This window comes from Microplitis mediator, chromosome 11 (assembly GCF_029852145.1).
Source record: "Microplitis mediator isolate UGA2020A chromosome 11, iyMicMedi2.1, whole genome shotgun sequence".
Classification (NCBI taxonomy): Eukaryota; Metazoa; Arthropoda; class Insecta; order Hymenoptera; family Braconidae; genus Microplitis; species Microplitis mediator.
The window spans coordinates 18,640,748-18,668,404 of record NC_079979.1 but is presented as its reverse complement, the minus strand read 5'-3'; the positions used below and the strand labels follow the sequence as shown (position 1 = coordinate 18,668,404).

Genomic DNA, 27,657 nt, shown 5'->3' with positions numbered 1-27,657 from the left:
ACATATATTAAAAAATATATGTTACAGATATAAATATATATGTGACAATACATGAAATCTTATATAGAACTATATATAGATTTTGGCCGATTTTATTATATTTCTATATATGTTTTCTCTTATATGATTTCATATATTTCCGTATAACTTCAATATATTATTTATATATATTTGAAAACTTGTAGTTTTAATATATTCAAAAATAAATGATATTTATATATAGAAACAAATAAGAATACATATATAATTAATCATTATATGGCACGATATATGTACCATGTATTTAACTTTATAAATTTTTGTATATTTTTCGATATATAGAAGCATATAAGTCTCCTCATATATGTAAGAATAAATAAAATCTATTCTTTTCTGTCTTCCTCTCTCTGTTATAAGATTCAAACATTCTGTTCAGAATATATATATATATATGTGTGCTAGCTTACAAATTTACATATATAATTATCAATATATGTAATACATATATGTGCTAACTTATAAGTTTACATATATAATTATCAATATATATAATAGGGGAGGGTGGGGCATAGCGGCCCCCATGGGGCAGAGCAGCCCCCCTAAAATTTTGACCAAAAAAAAAATTTTTTTTTTTTTGACTAATTACTATACATCCGATATGTTTGCGCATTTTTACCCTTACGCATGACATTTGGGGCAAAATGGACAAGCCCAAAATTTTGAAAAAGTGATTTTTTCATATTTTTATCGTCAAATTAAAAAAAAAATGATTATAATTCCACATTTCTAGCCCTACGCATAACACCTGGGGCAAAATGGACCAGCCGAAACTTTCGAAAAAATTATTTTTTCATATTTTTCGGCCGTTTCTTTATGTAAGAGGTAAATTTGGTCACTAAAAGTTTATAAAAATTAAATTTTTTTTTTAGTTGATAAATTTTTGAAATAAAGTAAAATTATAGAATTGATTTTTTTTTTTTATTAAATAACAATTAGTAATTAAGGTAATCGAGAGAGAACGATTTTTTACGCTTTAAAAAATTTTTTTCGAGTAATATAAAACCAAAAATAGTTGTCAAGAGAAAGAAATACATTCTTAATGATGAAAACAATTTAAAAAAAGAAAAAACGAAAAAAAAAAATTTTTTTATCACTTTTTGAAGGGGGGCCGCTCTGCCCCACAAAAAAAAAAAAAATTTTTTTAGAATTTTGGCAAAATGTCCATAAATTTGTTCGAAATAGGACAAAAGTAAAGTGATCTTATGGTTGAAAGCCACAAAAAATAATAATTGGCTTAGGGGGGCCGCTCTGCCCCACCCTCCCCTACATGTATTAACTTATAAACTTTCGTATATAATTAATTATATTATATATAAGAAAATATATATCGTTTTTTGCCACTTATATGGTCCCATATTAATTATATATTTATCATATATGGTTTTTTCATGCGGCTAGATATATAATAATAATAATAATAATTGTAGTAATAATGATAAGGTATTTAATTGGTTTAATTAGAAAATGGTAATTGCATTCTTGATGCTGATTGATTGATTTTCACATCACACAGATCAGTGGCGAGGACGAACCATTTGTGTTATCGATAGAACAAGAAATAGCGAGAGGCTAAAATAAATTACATGAAAAAGTATTTGCAAGAAAGATGTATAATTATTGTAGTAAATAGAGGCGTAAAGATGTAGATAGTGTTTTATTTTGAGTCGGTGATTAAAAATAATTGGAACGCCGGATGTAAAAATTAGTGAGTTAAGTGCCCAAAGGCCAGGGCGTGGTCAATGAAAAGTGATGCAAATTAAATATTATTTTTATTTTTTTTTAGCACAAGCTGACCTGATTTTTGAGACTGAAACTATCCGAGTACAAGGAGAGCATCATGGAGAAATCTCTTCGGCTCGTTACTTCCCTTCCGGGTCAGTGAAGTATGTTTCTCTCAAGTTGAGCAAAATATCAAGATTCTGGGTAATTTTATATAACCAACCGAAGTAACAAGTACTTGAGAAATATTCAAACTATTTTTTTTATTAATTTTTATTATTAAATTATGTATAAACATCGAGAAATTTCGTAGTTTATATTAAGAAGTTCCGTAAAAATTACAATACTTCATCGCTCAATGTTTTAGAAATTCAAATATTAAGTCGAACCCGGGAAAAAATGCGACGATTTTGGAAACAAAAAAATTTTTCAGTACAAAAATGCTTGGTTGCGATTTTTAGAAGAAACGGGGCAAGTTGGTCAGTTCGGGCAACGCGGCAAATTTGAAAATTTTAGTAAAAAAATTTTTTTTTGTGTTTTCTGTCTGAATTATTTTAGTGAGAATTTTAAAAAACTGACTGAGGTGAAATGGGTCACTATTGTCCAAAAGATTGTTAATTTCCACTTTGAGGCTGGCTATTTTACCCCACATTTTTTACAAACTGTAACTAATTATTTTTTAGCAAAAAAATTTCAGTTCCATGAACAAAAAATTGAGACTAAAGTAGTCAGCAAAAAAAAAAAAATTTGGAAAATCCAAAAGTGCACGCCTTGAACGCTCATATTACAATAAAATTAATTATTAATGTTTTTTCTTTATTACAAAATTTTTTAATAAACATCTAGACGTTTCTTATTTTTTTTTTTTTTAATTTAGTTAATTGGATAACAGTTGGCAAGTCGATTTGTTACATAATATATAAAAAAAAAAAAAAAAAATTATCTGATGGTAAAGTGGAGCCTTATAATATCAGCAAAGTTTCATGATAATCATGCCTTATATTTGTGGGGGGAAAATGGCGGATTAAGCATTAGTAAACATAATCAGTTTTCAGTTTTTAATTGATAATAAATGAACGAGAAGGACTGCAGTAGTAATATTTAAAAGGCTTCTATTCTACTAAAATCTGAAGCTATTGAAAAAAAAATTGGACTGATTAATTGAGTTTTCCGAGAGATATCTTGCTCACACACGGACATCCCAATTGACGTCCAACTGGTCTCATGTTAAATAATTTTTTTCTTATTGCACGCCTCGGAAGCGAAGCGGAGAGGTTGTGCTTTATAACCGACCTGTCAAGGTCACACGATTTCTACTCATTAAAGTGCATATATTTTTTTTCTATTAATCTTACACATTATGAAAAGCACATCAATATAAAGCTGAAACACTAATGAATAATCCTGATACTTTTTTTAATTTGTCCAATATGTATTAATATAAAAAAAAGTTCATTAAAAAAAATTTATCGTGGACGTCCATTAGTCTGTGGTTCAAAAAAACGGCGTGGTACGGATATCTCGAGAATGACTTGACGAAACTACTTAATTTTTTTTTCAAAATTTTCAGAAATAAGCAAAGAAGATTCTTTTCGAAAATCACTACTGTAGGCCTTCTCGTTTTTTTAAAAATAAATCATTACGGTTAAAACCGGCAATCTTACATGTAAACAAACACACACTGCCGCCATTTTTCATTAGGAATGATCTCCTTATATTTTTTTTTACCTTTATTACCGTATATTTACCATGGGAATTTCTATGGGAAAAGAGCGGGATATTCAATTTTATTTGAAATTTAACTTTTAAAAAAAACATAACATGAGCGTTCGAGGCGTGCACTTTTGGATTTTCCAAATTTTTTTCTTATTATAGTGTAGCTAAATGAAATTTTTAATTAAATCCAAATTATTCTTTAGAATTATCTCTAGACATTGGTGTACTTTTTTTTCCACAGAGGTGATTTATGAAATTAGCAGAAATGATTAAAGGTAGGGAAATCCTGTTTTCACGACAAGTCGATTATAGAGCATAACCTCTCCCGCTATCGCGTCCGAGGCGTGCAATAATTAACTGTGGAGGACATTTTGGTTACTATGTTTTTTACCCATCAAATAAAGGCGACAAAAAAAAAATTTTATGGACATTAAAATAAAAATAAAAAAATGATTCGAGTATTAAAATAAACAATAAATATTTATTTTATTTATCGTTAATTATAATTCTTAAATTTGTTTCTATAACTTTATAGCATATGAAATTGCCCGTCTCAGTAAAATATATACATACAGTTCATTTAACCAAGTGAAATTTTCCGACCACGTTGTTAAAACTTGGTCCTAAATTTTCTCATCAACAAACTATGCACTTACTCATCTCTCTCTTTCCCTCTAATTTTAATTCAGTATCTCTCACAGCAGAGTTTTCACATTAGCACTGATTATCCTAGATTATCACATCCGTGAATTTAATATTGCGTTAACTTTAAACTATTTTTAAAAACAAATACCCTCCATTTCATTTCAACACCCATTCACATCCACACTTTTTTCCTACATTTTCATTATAAATAATAAGCGTTAACTTGTATTATTTATATTTAACCGGAAGTTCTCTGTTCTCGTCATGTTCTTTTTTCACGAATGAGGTAATTAAGTGAACACAACCACTCGAGTAAGTTAAAAAATTAAAAATGATTTAAAGAGGGTAGCGGAAAATTCACAAAATGAAAAAGAAAATTATTAAAAATAAAGAGTAAGTAGAGCACATGAGTTATACCAGCTGAGAATGGATGTTAACAAAAGATCGCGCTGAGAAAAAGGGTCAAGTAAGTGACGAAAGGTGAGAATCTAAATGAAAATAAAAAAATATCTTGCCCTGATGTTACATTTTTTCTTCATTATTTTTCATATTTCGCTCCCGACCTATTTCCGGTTTTTATTTGCACAGTTGTAATCATCAGAGCTTGTATTCAATATTCATGTTTACAGACAAATAAATGCAATTTTTTTTTTTTTTCAATTTTTGATAACGTTTTTTTTTTTGATTGTTAATTTTTATTGACCTTAGTAACATTGTTTGCTTCATAGTACAGTATGTATGTTAATATCAATATACGTGTTCACACGTACCACATTCCAATAGTTCATATATATATATATATACAGACATATATTGGTTTTATGTAGTCTATATTGGATATCCTTTGTTCCCTTGAATTCAAGTGACTGCCATATAACCAATGTCAGTGAATTTAAATCCATGCTCACACGGAAATGAAATGTTATGAAATAAAAAACAAAATGAAATAACTTTTCAATTTCATTTAAGAGCTTGTAGAAAAAAATTATAGATTATCTTACATAGAGGTTTAATTTTTTTTTTAAATATTTCCTATTTTTATTTTTACTATTACTACAATCACAGAAAAAAAAAGATTGAACGGAAGTTTAATGTTTGCTAAGAAGTTCATTAAATCACTACTTTTATTTGAAGTTTAGTCATCAAAGAGATGAATGAACCCGTCAAATAAACAAAAGTTGATTAAAAATTTTTCAGAGATTTTTGCACACGTAAGCTAATAAGACGGTTATGAAATTTTTGAGGCATACTTTAACCTAAATGACCATGGAAAGCCTAAATTTGTCTTTTTAGGGCATAATCATTTTAAAAGCTTAAAATGAGCATACTTACACAGAAAAATAAGTTATCTTGAGTCAAAAAAATATTTTGGAAGACAAACGTTTTCGGGAACCAAGTCAAGTTTTTTTTGAGCCAAGAGAATTTGTCTTAATCGGAGAAAATTTCTGCTTTGTCTGAGAAAATTTAGGTTTCCAAAAAAATTTTCTTGAATCAAGAATATTTGCCTTCAGTTGAGAATTTTTTTTTGTCTGTGTAGACTTGCAAAGGCATGAATTGCGAAGACCTGCAATGACATATATCGTGAAACGAAGGAATTCAGAACTTTTTGAATCGACTCTGTTGGTTCCAGGCTGCTTCTAGGTCCTATTCCACGTGTACTCCTCGGTGTCATTAATCTACTGATAAAATCACTGGATCACTTGCAGCAATTTTCTACTAGCCTTAGAATTTTTTAAATCAACCCTCTGTTAGTCCTAGGCTGCCTGTGGGACCCGATCAACCCTTGGGTGTCATTAGCCCACTGGAGAGATGACTGGGTCTCTTGCATCAATTCTTCAGTACGCGAATTAAACAATTTTACTTTTTTGTAGTCCCAGGTCACAATATTTAGCTTCATCGAACCCAAGTAAGCCTCAATCCAGCCTCACTGAGTAAAAAAAGCATTTTGAGCCTCAAATAATGTTCAAAAAGCATCAATGAGCCTCAAATGGTGATCAAGGAGCCTCAAATAATACTAATCGAATTTAAATTACATATTCGAGTCGTAGGTTCATTTGAGGCTCAAAATGTTTTCTTTACTCAGTGAGACTGGATTGAGGCTTACTTGGGTTTGATGAGGCTAGATATTTTAACCTAGGGTATTTCTTGGAGTCCTTCCTTCTGTTAAGTTACATTCGATTCACGATTTATGTCTATCTAGGTCTAATTAATGCCGCCATAAGTCTGAGTATGTTCAACTCAAGCCTTTGTAAACACAGTCTAAGTAGGTCCATTTCAAATTTTTACAATTATTATGTCCTAAAAAGTCTAATGAAGATTTTCAATGCTCATTTGGGTTCAAAGTATGCATTAGATTTAAATTTGATGATTGAAAAAAAAATTTTGAAATCATCAAAAATAACTAGTAGATGATTTTTTGAATTTGAATGAAAAATTTTAAGAAAAATAGATGTAACATATATGTGACTTATTTTTTTGCGCATAAATATATTTACATATATGATCATATATGTTGACATCCATTTTTTGAGGGCTTATTTTTTTGTTCATGTATAATATAAGTGACTATATATTTTTATACATAAGTAGAGTCATCATTTTATCATAAATCAGGAAGATGAGACAGTGCATTAGTGAGAAGAAAATAAATTTTTATTAGTAAGTGGAAAAAAATGTATTTTATTTATTTAGAAGCGGGTGATTTATGTGAATGGAATTTGTTGTATATGTAAATGAACGTTGTACAAATGGAATGTAGTACAAGTGGAGATAAAATGGAAGAGGGCAAGTGAATTCCATTGTATTGAAAAGGGATTTTGATCGGACTTGTCGTAATGAAGCAATCGCTCAACAACAAATTGGAGACTACGAATCCCGGTGGGTGTATATATGTTATATTTATACCGAAGTGGGTTCACAACTAAACCAATCAACGATACACGTGTCACGCGCAAACTAGTTACTAGACGAGGGACTAGTGGACTAGTACTGGTATACATTTAGTTGTATTCAGGGATACAAGGACTATACTGGTATTATGGTATATTTGCTCCAGGATAAAAGAGAAGACTAAGCGGAAGGATGAGGGTTATCTCATTCAAACGATCGCTACTCTTGTACCGATTTTGCTGGATCGTTTGTCGCTCGTTTTAAGCTCCATTCAATCGCTTCCCATCATTTTATCAAAACGTATATACGACATTTCAATCCGGTATTCATTCACTGTCAGGTGAAGTTTCTTTGAAAAAATAAAAAATCATTTTTAGTCTAAGCGCCGGATAAAATAAAAATTGCTCGAGAAAAATTTTTGAAAATTTCGAGCTCTTTGAAAATAATAAATCGGGAAGTCGACAGTTTCCGTGGCTCTACCGAATGATCGCGAATTCTTGTAGAACTCGACGAAATAAGACTTTTTTTCAAATAACTATAACTTCTTCAAAAAAGGACTAATTCAGACGTTTTTTTTTTCAAAATTTCCGTCTTCAAATGCACGTTCCGAAAAAAAAAACAAAAAAATTAAAGATATTAAAATCTATGAAATATTTCACTTTTTTTAAAAAATCGCATTTTTCTCAAAAACTAAGCGAGATATCGAAAAATTTTATTCGACGCCACGGAAACCGTAGAATCCCTAATAAATCACATTTTTCTAAAATTTTTTTCGTTGAAATAAATAGTCGCTTTATTTTATGATACTGAGGTCAGCAAACGTCACATCTTTGGATTTTTTTAAAAGCGATAAATGATTAAAAAAAAATATTCAAAAAAAATCCACCTCCAGTTTTTTCAATTTTCCACATGTGCATATTTTTTTCTTTTTTTTTTTTTGTAATCTATTTGATGAAAAAAAAAATCCAAATTGTCTGATAACTTCCGGATCATTTAATTTTGCGCTCTCCTCAACCATTGAAACGAGTGTTAAATTTTTTTAAAAGTAATTTCCATTAATATATATAAATATATGTACGATAAGAAGTGTAGAGAGATACTTTTAGTGTACAATGAAAAAATCAGGACACTAGTTATCGTTTGTTAAATAATATTTAAAAGTAAATAATAGTTATTGGCGCGGGTTAAAAAGTTTAGAGAAATGTTATACTACAGGATAAGCTCGTATGAAACAGATACCAATCCCTTGTGGTATATATATATTTATATATATGATTAGAAAAGCATACGAATTGCACAAATGGGCCTCGGGGATTTTAACCGAGCAATATATGACGCAATTTGGAGTATTCCCGTGAAAGTATAGAAAGCCGAATATCAAGCCTCGGGATGCGGACGTATCGTTGATTCCGGTTCGGAAAAATAGATATATATACATATATACATAGAATTAATGACGTGAAAATATTTATATACATTTTTTCATTCAATAAATATTTTAATATAAACATAACATTAACTGCATTCACTGCGACACATATTTTTTTTTTTTTAAATATATATATATATAATAACATAGGGGAAGGGGGGCAAAACGGGATAGGCCGGCAAAATGGGATACCCTTAAAATTTCGTCAAAATTTTTTTTTCTCGAAAAACTTTCGAAAATGATCAAAAATGACATCTAGTATCATTTTACACTATTAAAAGCTAAAAAAAGCATTTTTATATTTTTTGCGAAAAGTATAAATGAAAAAAATGTACAAATTTTATCGTATTACAAATTTATTTTCATGAAGTATCACAAATTAAGAAATTTATTTCTTTAATTAACTCAAGAGCAATAACAACAATAATACTAATAAAAACTCTAAAACTGTAACATTGGTAATCATCATAATTTTAACTGTTACATTGTAACTTTCATAATTTTGTAATATTTTATAACTTTAGTGCTATAATATCACATTATTAACAGTTATGTTAATTTTCTAATATTCAATATTTAATTATTTCTCTTATAAAAATAATTTCTTTGGAATGAAAACTAACTAACATTCTTTTTAACATAAGTATCAAAATTTATAATAAATAACGATAACGATATATAACTGATTCATCGTTAATGAAAGATAAATCTCTAAAATTATTCACAATAATCACAGATAAATTGAGTATCGTCGTCGGAAACACGTAAATTTTATTACTTACATCAATTTAGAAAGACATTATTACATCAATTTTATTCACTTGAAAAAAAAAAAATAAATAACTTTTTTTTGAGGTATCCCATTTTGCCCGCAGAAAATAAAAATTTTTTTTCTGATGGCAGTCTAAAATTCATTATATTTATTTCAAATAGAATCCAAATGAAGCCAATTTACAATATTTATGTCCCTAAAATCTAAATTTCTCGTTAAGTATCCCGTTTTGCCCCCCCCCCCCTTCCCCTATATTTTTTAAATAAATACAGGAAATTTAATGAGGTAATTTAATTAAAAAAAATGATATTGAGTTTTAATAAATAAAACAATTAAAAATAATAAGGATTCTTATTATTTTTTATTTGCGTATACTCATATATTTTTATATATATATATATGACTATGCTCAAGTGCCCTGAACGTCTCGTAAAATTTATAAATTCATTATTCGGGGTGTTTTAACTTGTACTTATGCGTCCGTAGATCCGTTAAGAGGCCGTAAGACCATTTTCACAGACAAGGTTTAATTATTCACTTTCTTAAACATGATTAACTTTGTAGATGTAATATTATTCATTTTCTTTTATTTAAAAGTTTTGTAATAAATTATATTGCAACTTTTATTAATATTTTTATATAACTTATTTTTAGTTACGAAAAAAAATAAAACGAAGCTTCTTTTATATCAATTTTTTAATATAAACGGATTGAAGATAAAAATTTACTGAGCGTAAAAGTGAATTATAATTATAATGAATGAGACAAATTTTTTTTTAAAAAGTAACCGATGGATTTGACTGCAGGAATACGAGAGATAAAATTCGTTTGCTCTTTATTGAAGAAACAAAATTTGGCTTAGAAACATTGATGTGAATGTGAATAAGAATGAATAAATATATTTGTATAATATACAGAGAATATCTATGTGTATATATATTTTTTTAATTTTAATTAATAGTGTAAAGATTTTTTTGAATTATTCTTTGGCAAATAAATTATTCAAATGAGTGAATATTTTTAAATTATTTATTATGAGTTGAGTATAAAAGATTTCGCGGTACTCAATATTATATTTAATTAAATTTCAATGAAACTCTAGTTTATTGAATTTAATTTATAAATTTTTTATGCTGTGTATTGAATTTTTCTTCATTTGAATTTTTATTTATGAGAAGTGCATTGAAATTTTTTTTTTTCAATTTTCCACGAAAAGGGGTTACTTAAAAAAAATATGGTTTTTTATTTGCATATTTTTGACTAGAGTAAGGTAACAGCCCCTATACCCGCTCACATTTCATTGGAGTGAGATTAAATCACTCAATATAAATTAATAAATAAAATGAAAAACCAGATTTTTTTTATAGTTATTTTTTGAAGCTTCGAGTATTAGAATAAAATTTAAGTTTGAAGAATAATCTTGATAATTAATTATTATTAATTTTTTAAATAAGCTCCTTGAGTGTACCCATAGTCGCTCACTAAAAGTTGTCATGTACCATTACTCGACCAACACATGGCCCTATAGTCGCTCAAAGACAATATCAATTAAACTATGATAAGTTTATTGATTTGGACAAATAATTTATAAATTATACTACTTTATTCTTTCATAATATTAAATTTCATGAATTTCCAAAATGTATTTAATAAGATATAGTTACAACAATTCAAAAAAAATTTGACGTAACCCAAATTTAATCTAACGAATGAACGTCAAAGTAAAAAATGCCCGGCTTTGCGCGATTTTGAAAACACTCATTTAATTTAAATTTATAATCTATTATAAAATAATTTGATATATCTTATTTTAATATATTTAGATTCACAAATAATTATTTACCTATAATAAGATTTTTAGTTGTTATTAGTAGATTTCATAGAAATCTTTTTTTTGCATTTGTCCTCATGGTGGAATTCTCAAAGAATTTTGCCATAATCTATCATAATTAATCAAGTAGGTTCCAAAAATACCATTGGTTTAAAAGTTTATATATATATGTAATATAACGCGCCATGTTGCGACGATAGCGGCCACAATTTTTAACAGATCTTAATGAAACTTGGGACACTTATTTTATCAACGATTAGCTTGGTTAAGTTCGAAGATGAGCAAAATCAACTAGTTTAGAAATGGACATTTGAAATACCAAAAAAAACGAAAAATCCTACTTCTTTGGTTTTTTTCGTAAATAACTTTTTAACGGGTATATCTATTCTTCTCATGTAAAAAGAACTTGATAGCCGACAGAAAAAGCTATATTTTCCTTTTGCACACCTCAAGCGCGAAAGCGCTAGGGGTGCTTTACTGACGGTTCTTCCACGTTGACAATTTTACTCATACAAAAACAATTTTTATTTTTTGTTTTACGATAATTGTTCGACTTTTAATAAGGGTTCAAAGTCATATAATTGACTTATGTGTTATGGTGATAATGCTATTGTTAATATCTTTGAAAATTTTTAATGGGTGATTATTAATTTATATATACTCATTAAAAGTAGAACAATTATCGTAAGAAATCTACTTCCATTTCGGATGCCGAATGGTCTTTTTTTTTTATAAAAATTACAAAAAAATGCCTTAAACAGTTAAAGTGAGCGACTAATGGTACTAGCGGGTATAGGGGCTTTTACTTTATATTTGAAAAAAAAAATTAAATAAGAAGACCGAGCATTCAAAATTTATGGTAAATAATTATGATCCTGCAATCGACAGACAATCAACAATTTTTTGATTTTTTTTTCAACATCAGTTACAAAAAAAAAGAAAAACTAAAAATATACACATTTAGAAAATTAAAAAAACTAAAAGTGAAATTTTTGAAATATTCTTTTTTTATAATTTATCATTTTTAAAAAAAGTCAAAAAGTAATTAGACGTCAGCGAACTTCAGTACCAAATAATTACAAATGTTATAAATTAAAACTATGTCATAAAAAAAAAATGGGTGTGACTAAAATTAAAATATTGTCATATACATATATATATTCTGTCAGTTGATTATTTTGACATTCGAAATATAAAAAGTCATCAGGACTTGAGTTATAAAATGTTGCAACATGTTGAAATAAAAATACAAAAATATAAATTGAGATAGGAAAATTAATTAAAATTACTATTATTAAATACACAAGTTAATTAGCTGTCAAAATTATACACACGCTTATCAAAGTTTAAAGCTGTATTGCATTAAATATTGATCTAACTGTCGTTTCTCTCGAGAGAAACAGGTCCGGCTGACGTATAACCAATTCTCTAGTGAATCGCGGCTGAAAACTGTCACTACAGTATCCGTTGAAATAATTTCGATTTTACAAAAAAGGAAAAAAAAACAACATTTTTTACGGTAATGCAGTAAAGCAAACTAAAAAAACGACGTCAAAAAACAAATTTCTGCCCGTCGAATTATTCTCAAACAAATTAAAAATTTTTTTTTTTTGCAGTATCCAAAAAAAAAAAGAATTCTCTCCATCAAACGGGAAATATTGCTATTGATGTTTGTTATTGGATAAAAATTTATTGAAACGGAAATAAAAGTTTGCGTAGCAAATGTGATAAATTTTCCGCGGGGCAAAATGGACTGGGTTTATTTAAAAGCGAATTTTTTTTAATAAATTAGATGAAATTTAAATGTTTTTATTCCACCAGTAGTTTATTTTGATGACTTAGCAGAATTAGTATTTTATATCAGCAGAAAAGAAGTGAAAAATTGGCTCGGAAATTTTAAATTAAATTATTCGAGTAATTTATGGGGCGAATTTTATATTTGAAAATTTTTTTGAAATTTCCGGCGCCTGAATTTGGTCTAAGAGGATTTTTGAAAAAATGAATGCACTTTGTATCCTTTCCCGTATGAAAAAACAATATATGGTTAAAATATATAAAATCATATGTTTGCAACAAAAAAATATATGATATATTATATTGTATATTATAAAAAATCATATAGAGATTTTGACCGATTAAATATAAAATTATATACAGTAGTAAATATATGTATTCCATATATGTAACTTATATGTTTTTTATATTAAGCTATACATTTACATTTACCTTATAATATATTGTATTGATATATTTCCTTTTATATTAAAAAAATATAACATTTTTATATGAAATGAAATATATGGTAGCATATAATTTATATTATATATGGCACCATATATTTTCTTTGTTATATTTATTTTATTCGGTGTATGTATATGTATATGGATTGATATATTCGCATCAAATTAACTAATTTTGAAAATTTCAACTGCAATTTGAAGAGTATATTAAAATTTATATCTAATTTAATTGGAGTAGGTCATAAATATATGTTTATATATATGATCAGAATATATTTTTCGTATATGATAGAAATATATATTTTTATGTATGATAAAAATATAGTTTTTGTATATGACAAGAATATATATTTTCATATATGATAAAAATATATTCTTTGTATATGATTGACATATATGTATATTTTATATATTCTAAACATATAAGGACTCGTATTTGATGGATATTATATTTTTTAATATAAAAAAAAATATATCAGAAAATCTAGTTAAATTGGCCACATATATTTTCTGATATTTTTCATATATTTTGACCATATATTTTGATCATATATGCTATTTTCATACGGAATGAATAAGAAACTTTTTTTTTCCATACACAATATAAATATATGTTTTTATATATGATCAGATTATATTTTTCGTATATGATAGAAATATATACTTTTATGTATGATAAAAATATAGTTTTCGTATATGACAAGAATATATATTTTCATATATGATAAAAATATATTTTTTGTATATGATTAACATATATGTATATTTTATATATGCTAAACATATAAGGACTCGTATATGATGAGTATTATATTTTTTAATATAAAAAAAAATATATCAGAAAATATAGTTGAATTGGCCATATATATTTTCTGATATTTTTCATATGTTTTTACATATATTTTGACCATATATGTTGTTTTCATACGGGTTCCCGCTTTTTCTATAAATAATTTTTGAAAAAATACATACGTATATTTATATAAAATAAATAAAAATAAAAATATTTAAAAAGTTAACAACAGTATTTTTATTTTGTTACTTTAAACAGTCGAGAATAATTTCTCGAGTTGTAACCGGGTCAAGTGGAAGAGAATGGTGACATGTCGGGCGCACAAGGCGCAAGCCAAGAGAAGCTAAAAGAGAGTATACGAGAAGATGGAAAAAGGAAAACGACTTACATACATATATATATATAGTGCAAGATTGGGTTTTCTTTATTTTTCTCTAAAGTATCAAGACCAACGCGTAGAGAAAGCTTATCAACACAAGAAAGCTGATGTAGATTAGAAAAAAAAGTGTTAAAATAAAAATAAAAAAAGTGGCTCGAGTCCAAGTAAAGTGTCATGGACAATAATTCCAATAATGAAATGAAATGTTTTTTAAAAAAATAACAGAATTTATTTTAGTGAATAAGAAAATAAATGACAGTTTAAAAAAATAAATTTAAAAAGAGTTAATGAAAATGTAATTCAACCCAACTCCCGATAGCTTTTACGACAGTTGATTCCTCTAGATTCAGTCACCTCGGTGTTGAGTTTCCCCGGGGCGTTTCACGCAGACGTCACGTTGAATTTGCGTGACTAGCTTTCGAGGATAGCTTGAGAGTATATAGTCGTCATCAGCTATTGTTGTGACAAAAGATGAGACTTGTCCTCATCTTCACTTTAGTTATCATTGTCCTTCTCGACAACTACAACCTATTGTATGACCAAAGAAGCTTTTCACCTTTTCTTGCTGATCATTTTACTTAACTATAATCCTTCTTACTTACTTACGTACCTACACGGTCCAAAATTTTACGTAATTGTCATAAATGTATGACATTTCTCTATACACTGTAAAAAATCATGTACCTGAAGATCGGAACGTTTTTCTCGCGACGGAAATGATGATAATTCATGAAATTCGTGTCTAATGGCGACTTAGGGGGTAGTTGGGGGTGGCCTGTCATTTTCGGGTGACGTGCGAAACATTTTCGAAATCTAGATCCAGTAGATTTTTTACTTCTCATTTCTTTTTTCTTATTTTCGTTCCGCGAAAAACGTTCCGATCTTCAGGTACATAAAAAATCGGGAGTGAATTCGGGTTTCATTTCAATCCTTAATCACTTCGGCACTCGGAGTCCCGAAGTTTTTACAAAAAATCACTCCGCATACGAGTAAAAAAGGAGTTTGGCTTTTCAGCGGAGTGATTTCGGAGTCTGAATTTTATTTGAATTCGCATTCACTTCGATTTAGAGTTTGAATATTAAAATAAACTCCCCCTCGCAGTGAATTTACTCCGGAGTAAATCCACGTTCACTCCCCAATTTTTTTACAATGTACTCATTCAACACAATTTTATAAAATTAAAATTTTACATCGGTTTCAAATAAAATTTCAGTTTAAAAATTTGTAATTTGATCGACAATTTTACCCGGGGAAAAAATTTAGATCTAGATCGATTTTATTTTGTATACAGATCTGTGATCTATAGATAAAAATTAAAAATTGCGAAAATTTACGAAAAAATTTGAAAAACTTGCGGAAAAAAAAAATTTCAGACCTGAATTATTTCTGTGTAAAATTAATTTTAATTAATTATGACAAAAAATTTTTTACTGTGTACGTAATAATGGAATTTTTTTATCATCGCATACAAGTTTACTGGATTTTAAAAACAAAAATGATAATTTAAAAAAAAAACTTTAATTTATTTGCAACTGTTTAATTTTATTTTTTTATTATCTAACAATAATAGTCATCGTTAAACATAAAATGAAATGAAACAACGTTCTAGGAACGATTTTAACAGAACAAACTTTTAAATATATATATATTTAGTATTTTATGACCAGAGAGATGTACGAGGATTTTTTTAAACCGTTTCATGTAGTAGTCAACTTTTTTATTCACCCGTTGGATTCAATTCCGCGGGTTTGTTTGATAAAAAAAAAGTTTGAAATTTTTATTTAAAAATTTTTCAACATTTATAAAAAAAAATGACAACTTTATTCGAGCATGTTATTTAAATATTTATTTAAAGAAGAATTTAAAATATATATTTTTAAAACTAAAATGAGGAAAAAATTTATTTTGTTTACTTTTTTTTTTTTTTTTCAAACTAAGATTTTTGTTTTATAAACTTTTTTTATTTTTCATACATTCATATAAATTCACATGTTAAAGGAAAATAAAAAAAATTTCCATCTTGTTTTTAAAATAAAAAACCAAAAACTTTAAAAAGCTCCATGTCCAGAGAAATTCAATTTTCTTCTACTTTACATATAAATATTGCAACTTATAAGTGTAAAGTAAATATCAAAGTATCAAAAACTACTTTTTCAATGAAAGAAAAGTAAAATTTATAAGAAAAAACTTGACATAGTTTTAAGAACAAATATTTTTTTTGTTGGTTTATAATTATATCAATTTTTCAATCTCACGTAATATTCAAAGCGTCCATTTTGTTGCGACTTCAATACGTACCTGGAACAAAAAAAATAAAAATTTATAAGTAAAATTGAATCCCGCATGGAAAAGCTACATATTGTTAAAAATATATAAAAATATATATGGTGAATATGTGATAAATATATGTCGGCAAAAATATATATATTTATGAATATATGTTTTTTACATATATTGGATTATATATTTCCAATAATATATTTCTTTTTATACAATGTTTTATATTTGTCTATATATATTATCTCATATAATGCTCAATATATTTTTGTCATATATGGATGCTATATATGTAATTTATAAAGTATAATATAATAAAATTTATATATATTTTGACTCATATAATTAGTGATATATCGTCTGTATATAATTGATCATACATGGAAGAACTTATATGTTTAAATCTATGGCTTGCGGTATATTGAAGTTATATTTTTCCAATATATTAAAAATTATATTTTTCTCGATATATTGAAAATTATAGTCTTTATATATCGATATTTTTTGAGAAGCTGCCCGATAACATAGAAATGAAAATTACAAACTAAAATGCATGGTTTTATTATGTGACATACCATAGTACGAAAAATATATATAGTACCATATATTTTGCAATATATTGGACGTTATATATTGCAAAATATATGGAGTACCATATATTTTGCAATATACTGGAAAACTTATATAAAAAATATACATCATACTGTATATTAATAAATATACTACTTTCAATACAATATATCAATATATAATAAAATATACCAAGATATATATGCTAAACATACATAAAAAAAGTTATATTGATAAATATATAATTAATATATTGTAGCAATATATTTTTTTTCAATATTATCATATATTAATACGGCAAAAACATAAATATTATTTTATATATTGTGCAATGTATCACATTATAATATTCATATATTTCAAAGTATATATTTTCACATATAAATTTTTTTCATGCGGGATATTTATGTAATCAGATTATGAAAAATTATCCTCAAATAAAATTAATTATATTGCGCAGGCTAGGGATCAATATTTGGTTCATAAAAGCAAATTAGTTACGGTCATCTATACGAAAAACAAAAAAGTATCAAGCCCCCACGTAAGCTTGATCAAACAAAAAGTCAAATAATTTTTCGGATAAAAAAAAAATTAATAGAACGTGACAAAGTGGAAAGTTACAGAATGAGGTCGCAGAGATAATTTTGAGGTCGTCGGAGGATCTCAGTTTACAAACTACTTCTTTAATACCAGTGATTTCTGGAAGCCGCTATCAATCATAAACTGAGTCATTGGACATGCAATTAGTCGTATTTTTAAATTTTAAAAAATAATCACTGGTATTATTACAAGCTGGCGGTTATTTTTTTAAATTTAAACTGGAAAAAGTTTTATGATTTCTTTTTCATTTAGAAAAATATTTTCTTATACTTTTTTATAAATTTCAGTTTTTTCTTAGACTTTTTTTAGTAAATAGAAAAAATTTCTTTTGTTTTAGCGGAAAAAAAATAATATTTACTTGAATTTTTTGAATTATGAACAAATTTTGATGAAATTACAAAAACGTTCGGAAAAAAATGTACAAATTCCCATACAAAAAAAAAAAAAAATCGGCCCATTACTGGGTCGTGAATGGTTGCCAATTTCGAAGCATTGGCCGAAGATCGGCTAAATATCGGATGATAACGGTATGCCAAGCATTGGCCAATCGTGGCAATCAATCATCGGCCAAAGCTTGGTATCAAGAACACTCGATCAAACCGTTGGCCAACCAACGGCGGTTCATTGTGCGCCGTTTTTATAGGCAAAAAGGCTGCCAATGATTCACCATGTACGGGCCAGTATAGGCTATAGTTAGCCATTTATTGGCCAATCATTGCAAACCAGGCATCGGCCGATCTATGGGAAATTTTCGAAGCTCGGCGACTTTGTATGGGTTACAGAAAAAAAAAATCTTCAAACCGGAAGGCTTTGAAACCGATAGTTAATACCCGAAAATTTTTTTTTTGGAAGCCAATACAAACTACCGATAACAAATGCAGTATTTTCAAAATGAAACGGGAAAAATTGCGAAAATTCGGGAAATCCCGGAGAATTTTCGGTTACAAATTTCGAAGCGATAGTTCGGAAAAAATATATCAGAATAAAGTTTAAACAAAAAAATGAAAATTATGAGCTACAATATACGAGACGAGATGAAAATGAACAATATGATAAAATGAGATATATAATCTATAATAAAGAGAACCATAATTTTCCGACTGGACTCTATACTGCGACCTTGTTATCGATCATTATATTATTTCAACAAAAAACCATTCATATATAGGTACTATGGACAATAGACCTAAAGAACAATGCATTTACCTTCTATATATACCACTAATATATATATATATAGATATATATGTTTTTGTGTTAGTGCATACAACATTCGTCTGTGACACTCTTCTTTTCCACAATTTCCTGGATACTATTTTCGTATCGTATTTTCACGGTTGGTAAACTCTCATTGTCTTTTTCATTTTCGTTTATATATATTTATTTTATTTATAATGCTTGTTTTTAATGCAATCTTTTTATTTTAATTCTTTATTTTATTTTTTTTTTTTGACAGTTGATAAAAAAATAACAATAATTTTATTTCTCAATATTTTTTATTCTTAGTCGATGTTTTTGCATCGTAAGTTTGCATATTCATTAGTCTCTAGTGAGAGAATAAAAGCATATAAAAAGTTTATAACCCGCCAATTAAAACTCAGAACTCAAAGCCGATTGACGTACTTTTTATTATATTTTTTATTATTTTATTTTTTATCAACTGAGAAAAAGTAAAAACGGACATTAAAAGTTTAAATGAGAAAAGATTAAAATTCCTTTTCTCCTTTCATTCCATTTCTTTGTCCTGGCATTTTTCATTCGTCAATTAATTCACGCACAGTAATTAAATCTGATGGATAGCGGCTTTGGAAATAATAAAATTTTCTGTTTTTTTTTTTTTAAATCGAAACTTTTTTCATTTATTTACGCTGCCTTTGTTGTGGATGAGAAATGGGATTATGAAAAATACATTTGCGGGTTTTAAAAAAATATGTTTTAGTACTCGAATCACGTGTATTTTGAACAAGATACGTTTCATTGGTAAAATGGTTCTCAAGACGAAAAGAATTCGAATGACGTTTAAAATGGAGGAGAAAGAAAATAGTATAAAAGATAAAAAAAATTCTTTTCTTTTATATCACCAGGTCGAACGGATGTAATTCAACTTGACAATTCTCTTCTCTTCTATTGAGAAGAGTTATAACTACTCTTACGTTGCAACTCTTTGACAGAAACTCTCATCCAAATGAAAATTTTTTTGTAAATATGTACAAGTGATTTTACTATTTCTTCACATGTAAGAAAACTTTTATAGCTTTACAAGTTGTATTTATTTATTTATTCATTTTTTTTTAAATACACCGGAAAAAGGTTTTAAAAATGGACTCAAAAACCGCGCGGTGGTAAAATTAAATAATCGGCGTAGGTAAAATTTGGCGGTGTTAAATTAGCGTAAAAAAAATTCCACACAGAAATTAGAAAAAAAATATATTAGACTGAAAAAAAAAAATTTGAGCCAGCGATATCGTATATTTAGATATGGCCAAATATATATTCAATTTTGAGAAAGATATAATATATTTGAGTAGTTTAATTGCGTGAAATAAGTGATTTATTTGTGGTAAAGAAATGGTCCAATTGCTACAAATAAATAAGGGCTTCAAATATATTTATAGTATCGCCAAATTTTAGGTTATTTGTCACAAATTTGATATCTTTCCTAGGGTGGCGCAAAAAAACCGACTATTTTTTTTTTCGATCTCGCATGAAAATTTGTTGGTTTACGATGTTTTGAGAAGCCTCTCCAAAAATCAGCTCGATAAAAAATTTTCAAGAGGTCGCTCACGAATTTTGAAAATATCAAAAATGATGGAAATTTGGATTTTTATTTCTAAATTTTTTTCTTTCTCGTGGCAGCAATAGTTTATATTTGTAAAATCATGACTATGCTGAAAATTTCAGCCCAAAATTTAAATATTTAAACGGCGCTCAAGAATTTTGAATATTAACTGATAGTTTGAATTAGTTTTTATATTTTTTTATAAGGTTTAAATATTCAAATTTTGGGCTGAAATTCTCAGCATAGTCATGATTTCACAAATATAAACTATTGCTGCCACGAGAAAAAAAAAATTTAGAGATAAAAATCCGAATTTCCATCATTTTTGATATTTTCGAAATCCGTGAGCGACCTCTTGAAAATTTTTTATCGAGCTGATTTTTTTAGGCTTTTTTTGCGCCACCCTATTTTTTACCACAAATATATCAATTGCTTACCACAAATAAAATATATATTTCCGTCAAATTATAAAATTATTTAAATCAACTGTCATATTTATTTGTCATTAAGAAATGTTTTTAAAAAAGCCACAACTAAATTGATTTATTTTGGACAAATATTTCTTTTTTTTAGTGTATATATAAAAAAATATAAAAATTTAGCGAATATTATCTGGAGGAAGTTTCAATTTCGCTATGTACGTATTTAAATAATTATTTATGTTATACGTAATTTATTCAAAAATTACACAATTTTACGGCCACCATTTCAATCAACATTAATTTAATTAATTAATAAAAATACTGTTTAACTTTCGTGATCGAGTATACGTAAAAATATTTCCAAAGTAAAATATTTTCAACACCGAGAAATTTTTTTAACACCGGTAAAGAATATTTACACCGTCGGCGGTGTTATTTTAACACCGCTTTCGGTGTTGGAATTTAACACCGAAAATTTAACACCTCTACCGCCTAGACTTACCCCGATTTTTTTTAGCGTAGTTTGATTCAGTAGATAGACTTTTTTTTAAATTATTGGCAATTCACAATTTTTGGTCATCCGTGAATTTAAAAACGAAATCAAATGAATGGTTGAAAAAAAAAATATTGCAGTCGAAATTTTCGAAAGGAGAAAAATAAAAAATTTCACCTCTGCATATTGACAAAGTTTCATATAAAAAATAATGTCAATTACAGTTCAAATTTCCGTAAAATTTTGAAAATATTACAATTGATCAATTAATTATTAATAATAACAATTAATTGTAATATTGATAACTCAACATGTCATTGAATAAAAAATATGCTATGAAGCCAATAAAAAAAATATGTATATAAATTTATATTCATATATATCCAGATGAATTTATTGAATCACGGTCTGCTAAGTTGCCCGTATAGCCGGAATTGATTAAATTCATTCGGAATTAATGACAATCGATTGAATCTATTATACCGAAGTGATTAAAAAAAATATATATGCATATATATATTGTTCAAGTTTTAAAATTGGCATAGGAAAATTCTGAAAAGTTGCTTTTGTACTGAAATGTGTATTATCACAAAATCCTTTTATGTTAACATTGAAAATATAAAAGATAAAGCGGGATATAAAAAAGTTTTTCTATTTATTCATTTGTTTTTTTTTTTTTTTTTAATAGACTGAAAAAAAGCCTCAAGGAAAAACATTAAACAAACATGATACCGTAGCTTTCAGTATGTTATTAAGTTACAGCTTCAATATTGAACCATCAAAAATCCCATGGGAACGATGATAGCATTTTTATCCACCGTAAATTATAAAAAATCTAAAAAAAACACACAAGATATTTATATACTTGTTTAAAAAAAAAAAAAAAAAAATACATAACGTATGAAAATGTACATATAAAAAATATATGATATGTCATTTTGATTTATTTGCTGAAGTGAGTTGGATTTGATGATACTAAAGTATAAAAAATAATCTTTAAAAAAAAAGTTGTTGACTCTAAAAAGTTTATTTATTTTTATTGCAATCACCCGCATTTGAACATTTAAGTTTTCTCTCAAAGATACTTTTAAAGTGCAGTCGTACGGGTACTTTGATGAAATTATTAACGGATTTTAAATTTAAGATGTGAAAATATTATAAATTTTGGATCAAGACAAACATCTAGTGTTAAGCTAAGAAAAATTTATCAGAATGATTTCAAAAAAGTTACGGGGATCATTAGTACAAGATCATTTTCTATAAATGAGTAGAACGTTTTATTACAGTGAAAAAAAATAACCTTTAGAAATACTGTATTTTCTTCCTACAAGAAATTATGCCATTGAAGATTTTCAAACTGATGTATTTTTGGTGTGAAAATTTGAAGGTTTAATTAAAAATGATTTTTCTAACTGGAGAACTCATGTACCTGAAGATCGAAACATTTTTTGCACAATGAAAATGAAAATCATTTATATAATTTAAGTTTAAACGTCAGTTAAGGGGTAGTTAGGAGTGACCTGAAATTTTCGGCTGACGTGAACCATTTCAGAAATCTAGATTTAGTAGATCTTATATTTTTCATTTCGTTTTTTTATTTATCTTCCGGGAAAAACGTTTCGATCTTCAGGTACATAAGAAATTTGTGTTCAGTGCGAAAAATGCTGATCTGCATTCAGAAATATTGTATTTTCTTCCTACAAGAAATTATGCCATTGAAAATTTTCCATCTGATATATTTTTGGTGCGAAAATTTGAAGATTTCATCAAAAATGAAATTCTTCATCAAAGAAATCCGAGTTCAGCGCGAAAATTTCGTTTTTTCGAAATGTTTAAATAAATTTTGATTTTCGTTTGTCAAAAAAAATTTTCTTCGCGCCGGATATGAAAATTAGTGACGCAATAATTTTCAGTGATTGACTTTTTGAGCAAATATCATTTTCCTGTAACTTTTTCCTCAGTGTATAATTTTTTTTATCTCTGCAGTTTCAAAAGTAAATTTTCAGAGATAAAAAATTGTTCTAAAAAAGTTATAGTTATAAGAAATATAGTTTTAGCATAATGTGATAACGACAAGTGACTTTGAAGCTTCAATAACTTTGGTATAAGTTCTCTAAAGCAAATTACCACTGTGCTTCCGCGCGTCATAATCGAATCAGGCGATTAATCAAGCGCGACAAAAGTAGTTATCCGTAGTCAAAGTGACTATTTCCTGTGATAATCACTCTTTACCTCACAGTCTATTATCTTATGTAGACATTAACATATAAATGTTTTAATTATTTTAACAAATTAAAACACAAATTAAACTCCTAGTTTTTATTAGTGTTTTTTTACGCCCGATTTAGCCGTAAATTAGCAGAAACCATTAACTAAAACACTTTTAACTTGTTCATTTTTACATCACAACTTCTTTTCATGCCTCAAGAGATTTTCAATAAAAAGTATAAAAGCGAGAAAAAACCTCCAGTAAAATAAGTTTTAGTTTTTTTATTAAAGTATAAAGTTGAGAGCTTTCTTGGGATTCACAAAGGGTATACCCAAAAACGGTTCTCTTATCACCTTATATCAATTCTATACTCCCTGAAGCGAGATATTCTATTGTAATAATCTACTTAGCACACAAATCATTACTTCAGTAGATAATATTACAAAGAAAGAATTTTCGTATGAATATTGCCATGTTATTTATTATAAAAATTACTCTAAATCGAGTAATTTGGGCCATTACGACTTTTTACTTTTGAATTACAAAATTTTACTCTTTCAGTGAGTAAAAATCAATCAGATTAATTTTTACTCACAATTACGAGTAAAAATTACACCTAGCGGTTGTCTAAATAAATTCTCTCTAATTCAATTTTTACTCGTAGGTTATGATAAAAAGTTGATGATTCAATTTATAAAATTTATATTGAATTACAATAAAAATTACAATTAATAGGCTGAAATTTTCATAAAAAATCTAAAAATCATCTAATTGCTTTAGAATATGACTTAAAATAAATATTTTTAAAAATAATAAAAAAAAAATGACTCTTATTGTGTTGAAAAAGAAAAGATACAAATTTTTTTTTAATTTTAAAATAAATATTAAGTTATAGAGAGATACAGAGATCGTCTTTTTTTCCAAGCCTACGTTTGTGTGCGTAACATATGTAAGTTGTCACGAGCAAAATAAAAGACATTTAATTGAAGCCGATATTAACCGAAGATTAACGGAGGCTACTGAAATATTACTCTGCAGTTTAGAGTAAAAATTACTTCCATAGATAAGAAAATTTATTCGAGTTATAGGCAGTTTTTCATCAAAAAGTTAATGGGTTTAAAAGAATGGTATATTGGGGAGTAAAAATGAATAGATTAAGATGAGATATTCACAATAATCGATTAAATATAAGACTTTTAAAAAATTACTCAGTAGTAGAGTAAAACATGGTCTAGCAACGTTAATATTTAAACAAAAAATATTAAATTTAAAACAAAAAATACAAATTTTTTACAACGGCCCAGGATTACTCGAAATTACAGAGTAATTTTTATCAAAAAATTTTTTCCGTGTACGAAAAGTGTTTAAGTAAGATGAAAAGTAAAACATAAACCAAAATTACTGAATGAAAAACGATAAAAATAAATTCTTACCGAGAAAGCTTTAAGGAAAACAAGACATTGAATTATTCCTTCCATAGTATCACCAGTCAGACAAAATGTTCCAGTTAAATGACGTCCTTTACGTCCAATAACGGAACACAAGCTCGCTTGCACAAATGCATTTTGGGTGCGAGATGCCGCTGTTAAGGCTGAAGAATGAGGAGCTGAACTCATCAGTCGCTCCAGTGAGTCCATGCCTGGATTTACTTGGTTAACTTTTTATGGTTACTCTTTTTTTATGCCTTTTAATCACCAAAAGTTTCATCTAATGCAGATATTTTATCATTGTAATGATCGGAATAGTAACAAAATGGTTCAACACTTTTCCGAGTGCCGGGAAAGCTAAAATTTTCCATTGCGCTTCAACTTTCAAATGATTTTTTTAATCCATCCAAGAGAAAACTGGATCCAATAAATTCCTCATCCAACAGAACGAGTAAATAAAGCAGCTGCTTCGAGTGTTTCATCAAACACAATCAGATTTAATCGTTTACTGGAGCCTCCAAGTCATTTCTGGTGCACAAAGTGCGAGCCGTTGAACCAAATAGAGGGAAAACAACAGCGACCATTACATTGTAGTTAAAACTTTATATAACTGGTGTATCCAATAAATAATAGGTCAATTGATTTTTAATGACGTACATAAACACACAATTGATTAGTTGGATTAAATCCTCGGGTAAACAAACACAATTCTAAATCACTCAATCATTATGTTAAAAGCTGTACGGACTTTAGAGCAGGGGAACGAACGAACGAATGAACGAGCGAACGAGAATGTCAGCACTCACTTCCGAGTAGTTTCACTTGAGTTTGCAGACCTCATTCAATATCACTCACGAGACCCCCGAGACGAAAATGATAGTCAAGTTTAAATCTCCGTGTTTCCTCTACTTCCTTATTACATTTTATTTCCTAATGATCTTGATATGATAAAACTTTACCACAAAATCATCAGCGTTTATAGTAAAGAAATAATTTATCAAGTCCCATCAATCATTGGGGTAACGAAAATCTCAATAGTCATCCCCGTAATGAGCTAATGAGGTCGAAAAAAGTTTAAGGAAGAGGGTTAATTTGGTGTTAAGTTTACTGGGAGCAGCATTCCGGTGAGTTTTGCGGTATTTTGTTTGAAATTGAGTAAATACTCGGCGGAGGAGTCGATGATCGAAAGTCTTGTGAGTTATTTGTCATTGGGATCGTGTATCGTCTGATGAGATCACAAAATTCGTAGCAGAAGAAACAGATTCCGATGATCATAATCGCATCCATATTGAATTTCAAATTTTGTATTCGATGGAAGGTTTTTTATAAATAACCCACTGGTTCAAATGCTCAATACGAGTAATCACCGGGTAATTGTGTCAATTACACACTGATGACGTTTCTTGTGGTACAGCTGGTGGTCGTGTTGTTGTAGCGGCTGGTACTGATGCTGATGATGATGCTGATTCTGTTGATTGTGATGATGTAGAAACTGTAGCTGTAGCTGAAGCTGTTGATGTTGACTTGGCTGGTAATGTGATGCTAATGATAATACGACAGATGAAACTGACTCTGGCACAGGTGCTGATAATGTTGACTCTTCTCCGGGTGCTATAACTACAAGAGGTGATCCCATTGAGGCCACCATGCGCTTAAGTACACAAGACTTACGTATCCAACACACGTTTACACTGCCCACATAACCACTAAATAACAAATAAACTTAATACTGCAAGTTATTAAACTGTTATTAAACTTAAAGCCACATTTTAAAACCCAGTCGCTGGATATTTTGTAATATAGCTGACAATTGTGGTCACGAATTTCACCAGATTAGAGTCTCACGTCACATTAAGATGCCGAGTGGTTGTAAATCACAGGGATGTCAATGTTTGATTACAATTAATAGGTCACTGAATACGTAAGCAATCGATGAAAACATAAATTGTTGTACAGATGATGGTACAGCATGGACTAATAGCTTGAGAATAGCGCGCGAAAGGACATTCGCTCGCAGTGGGCCAACGTATGACTAGCGGATACACCCGGTACGATGCGAGGGTGCGCCTCTGTAGAAAGACGGGCGTTTTACGGGGGATGCTGGGCGACGGCGCGGCCTGCGGCGCCACCCTAGTTTTTCATCCACCGCCAAACCATCCACCCACATCGTCAGTCAACTATTCCGGCAACCACGCCGTCTTACTCTCTTACAGTACATTCTTATTGTTCACTTTAAACCTTTTTTCAAAATTCATACCATCAGCTTTTTTCCTACACTGTAAAAAGAGCGGTGTTAAAAATGGACTCGTTTTAACTCCGCCCGGTGTAAAAATGAAATTACACCGGTGTAGGAGGAGTAATACACCGGTGTTAAAAATACCGGTGTTAAAGCGGGGTAACCGGTGTAAAAGCGGAGTAATGTCGGTGT

At 28.2% G+C, this 27,657-nt stretch overlaps 1 protein-coding gene across 2 annotated transcripts in view; it reads right to left on the bottom strand.

Annotated features, from left to right (window-relative positions):
* The window catches only part of LOC130677548 (neurobeachin), a 243,413-nt gene that overhangs the window by 153,582 nt on the left and 62,174 nt on the right, over positions 1-27,657 (bottom strand). Inside the window, exon 1 of one of the 2 annotated variants that reach the window (XM_057484341.1) lies at positions 25,236-27,252. The exons of the other annotated variant lie outside the window; for it this stretch is intronic. Coding sequence (XP_057340324.1) covers positions 25,236-25,439 — 204 coding nt within the window. The 5' untranslated portion in view covers positions 25,440-27,252. Of the gene's footprint in view, positions 1-25,235; positions 27,253-27,657 lie in introns of those variants that run through there. 2 annotated transcript variants of the gene reach the window in all.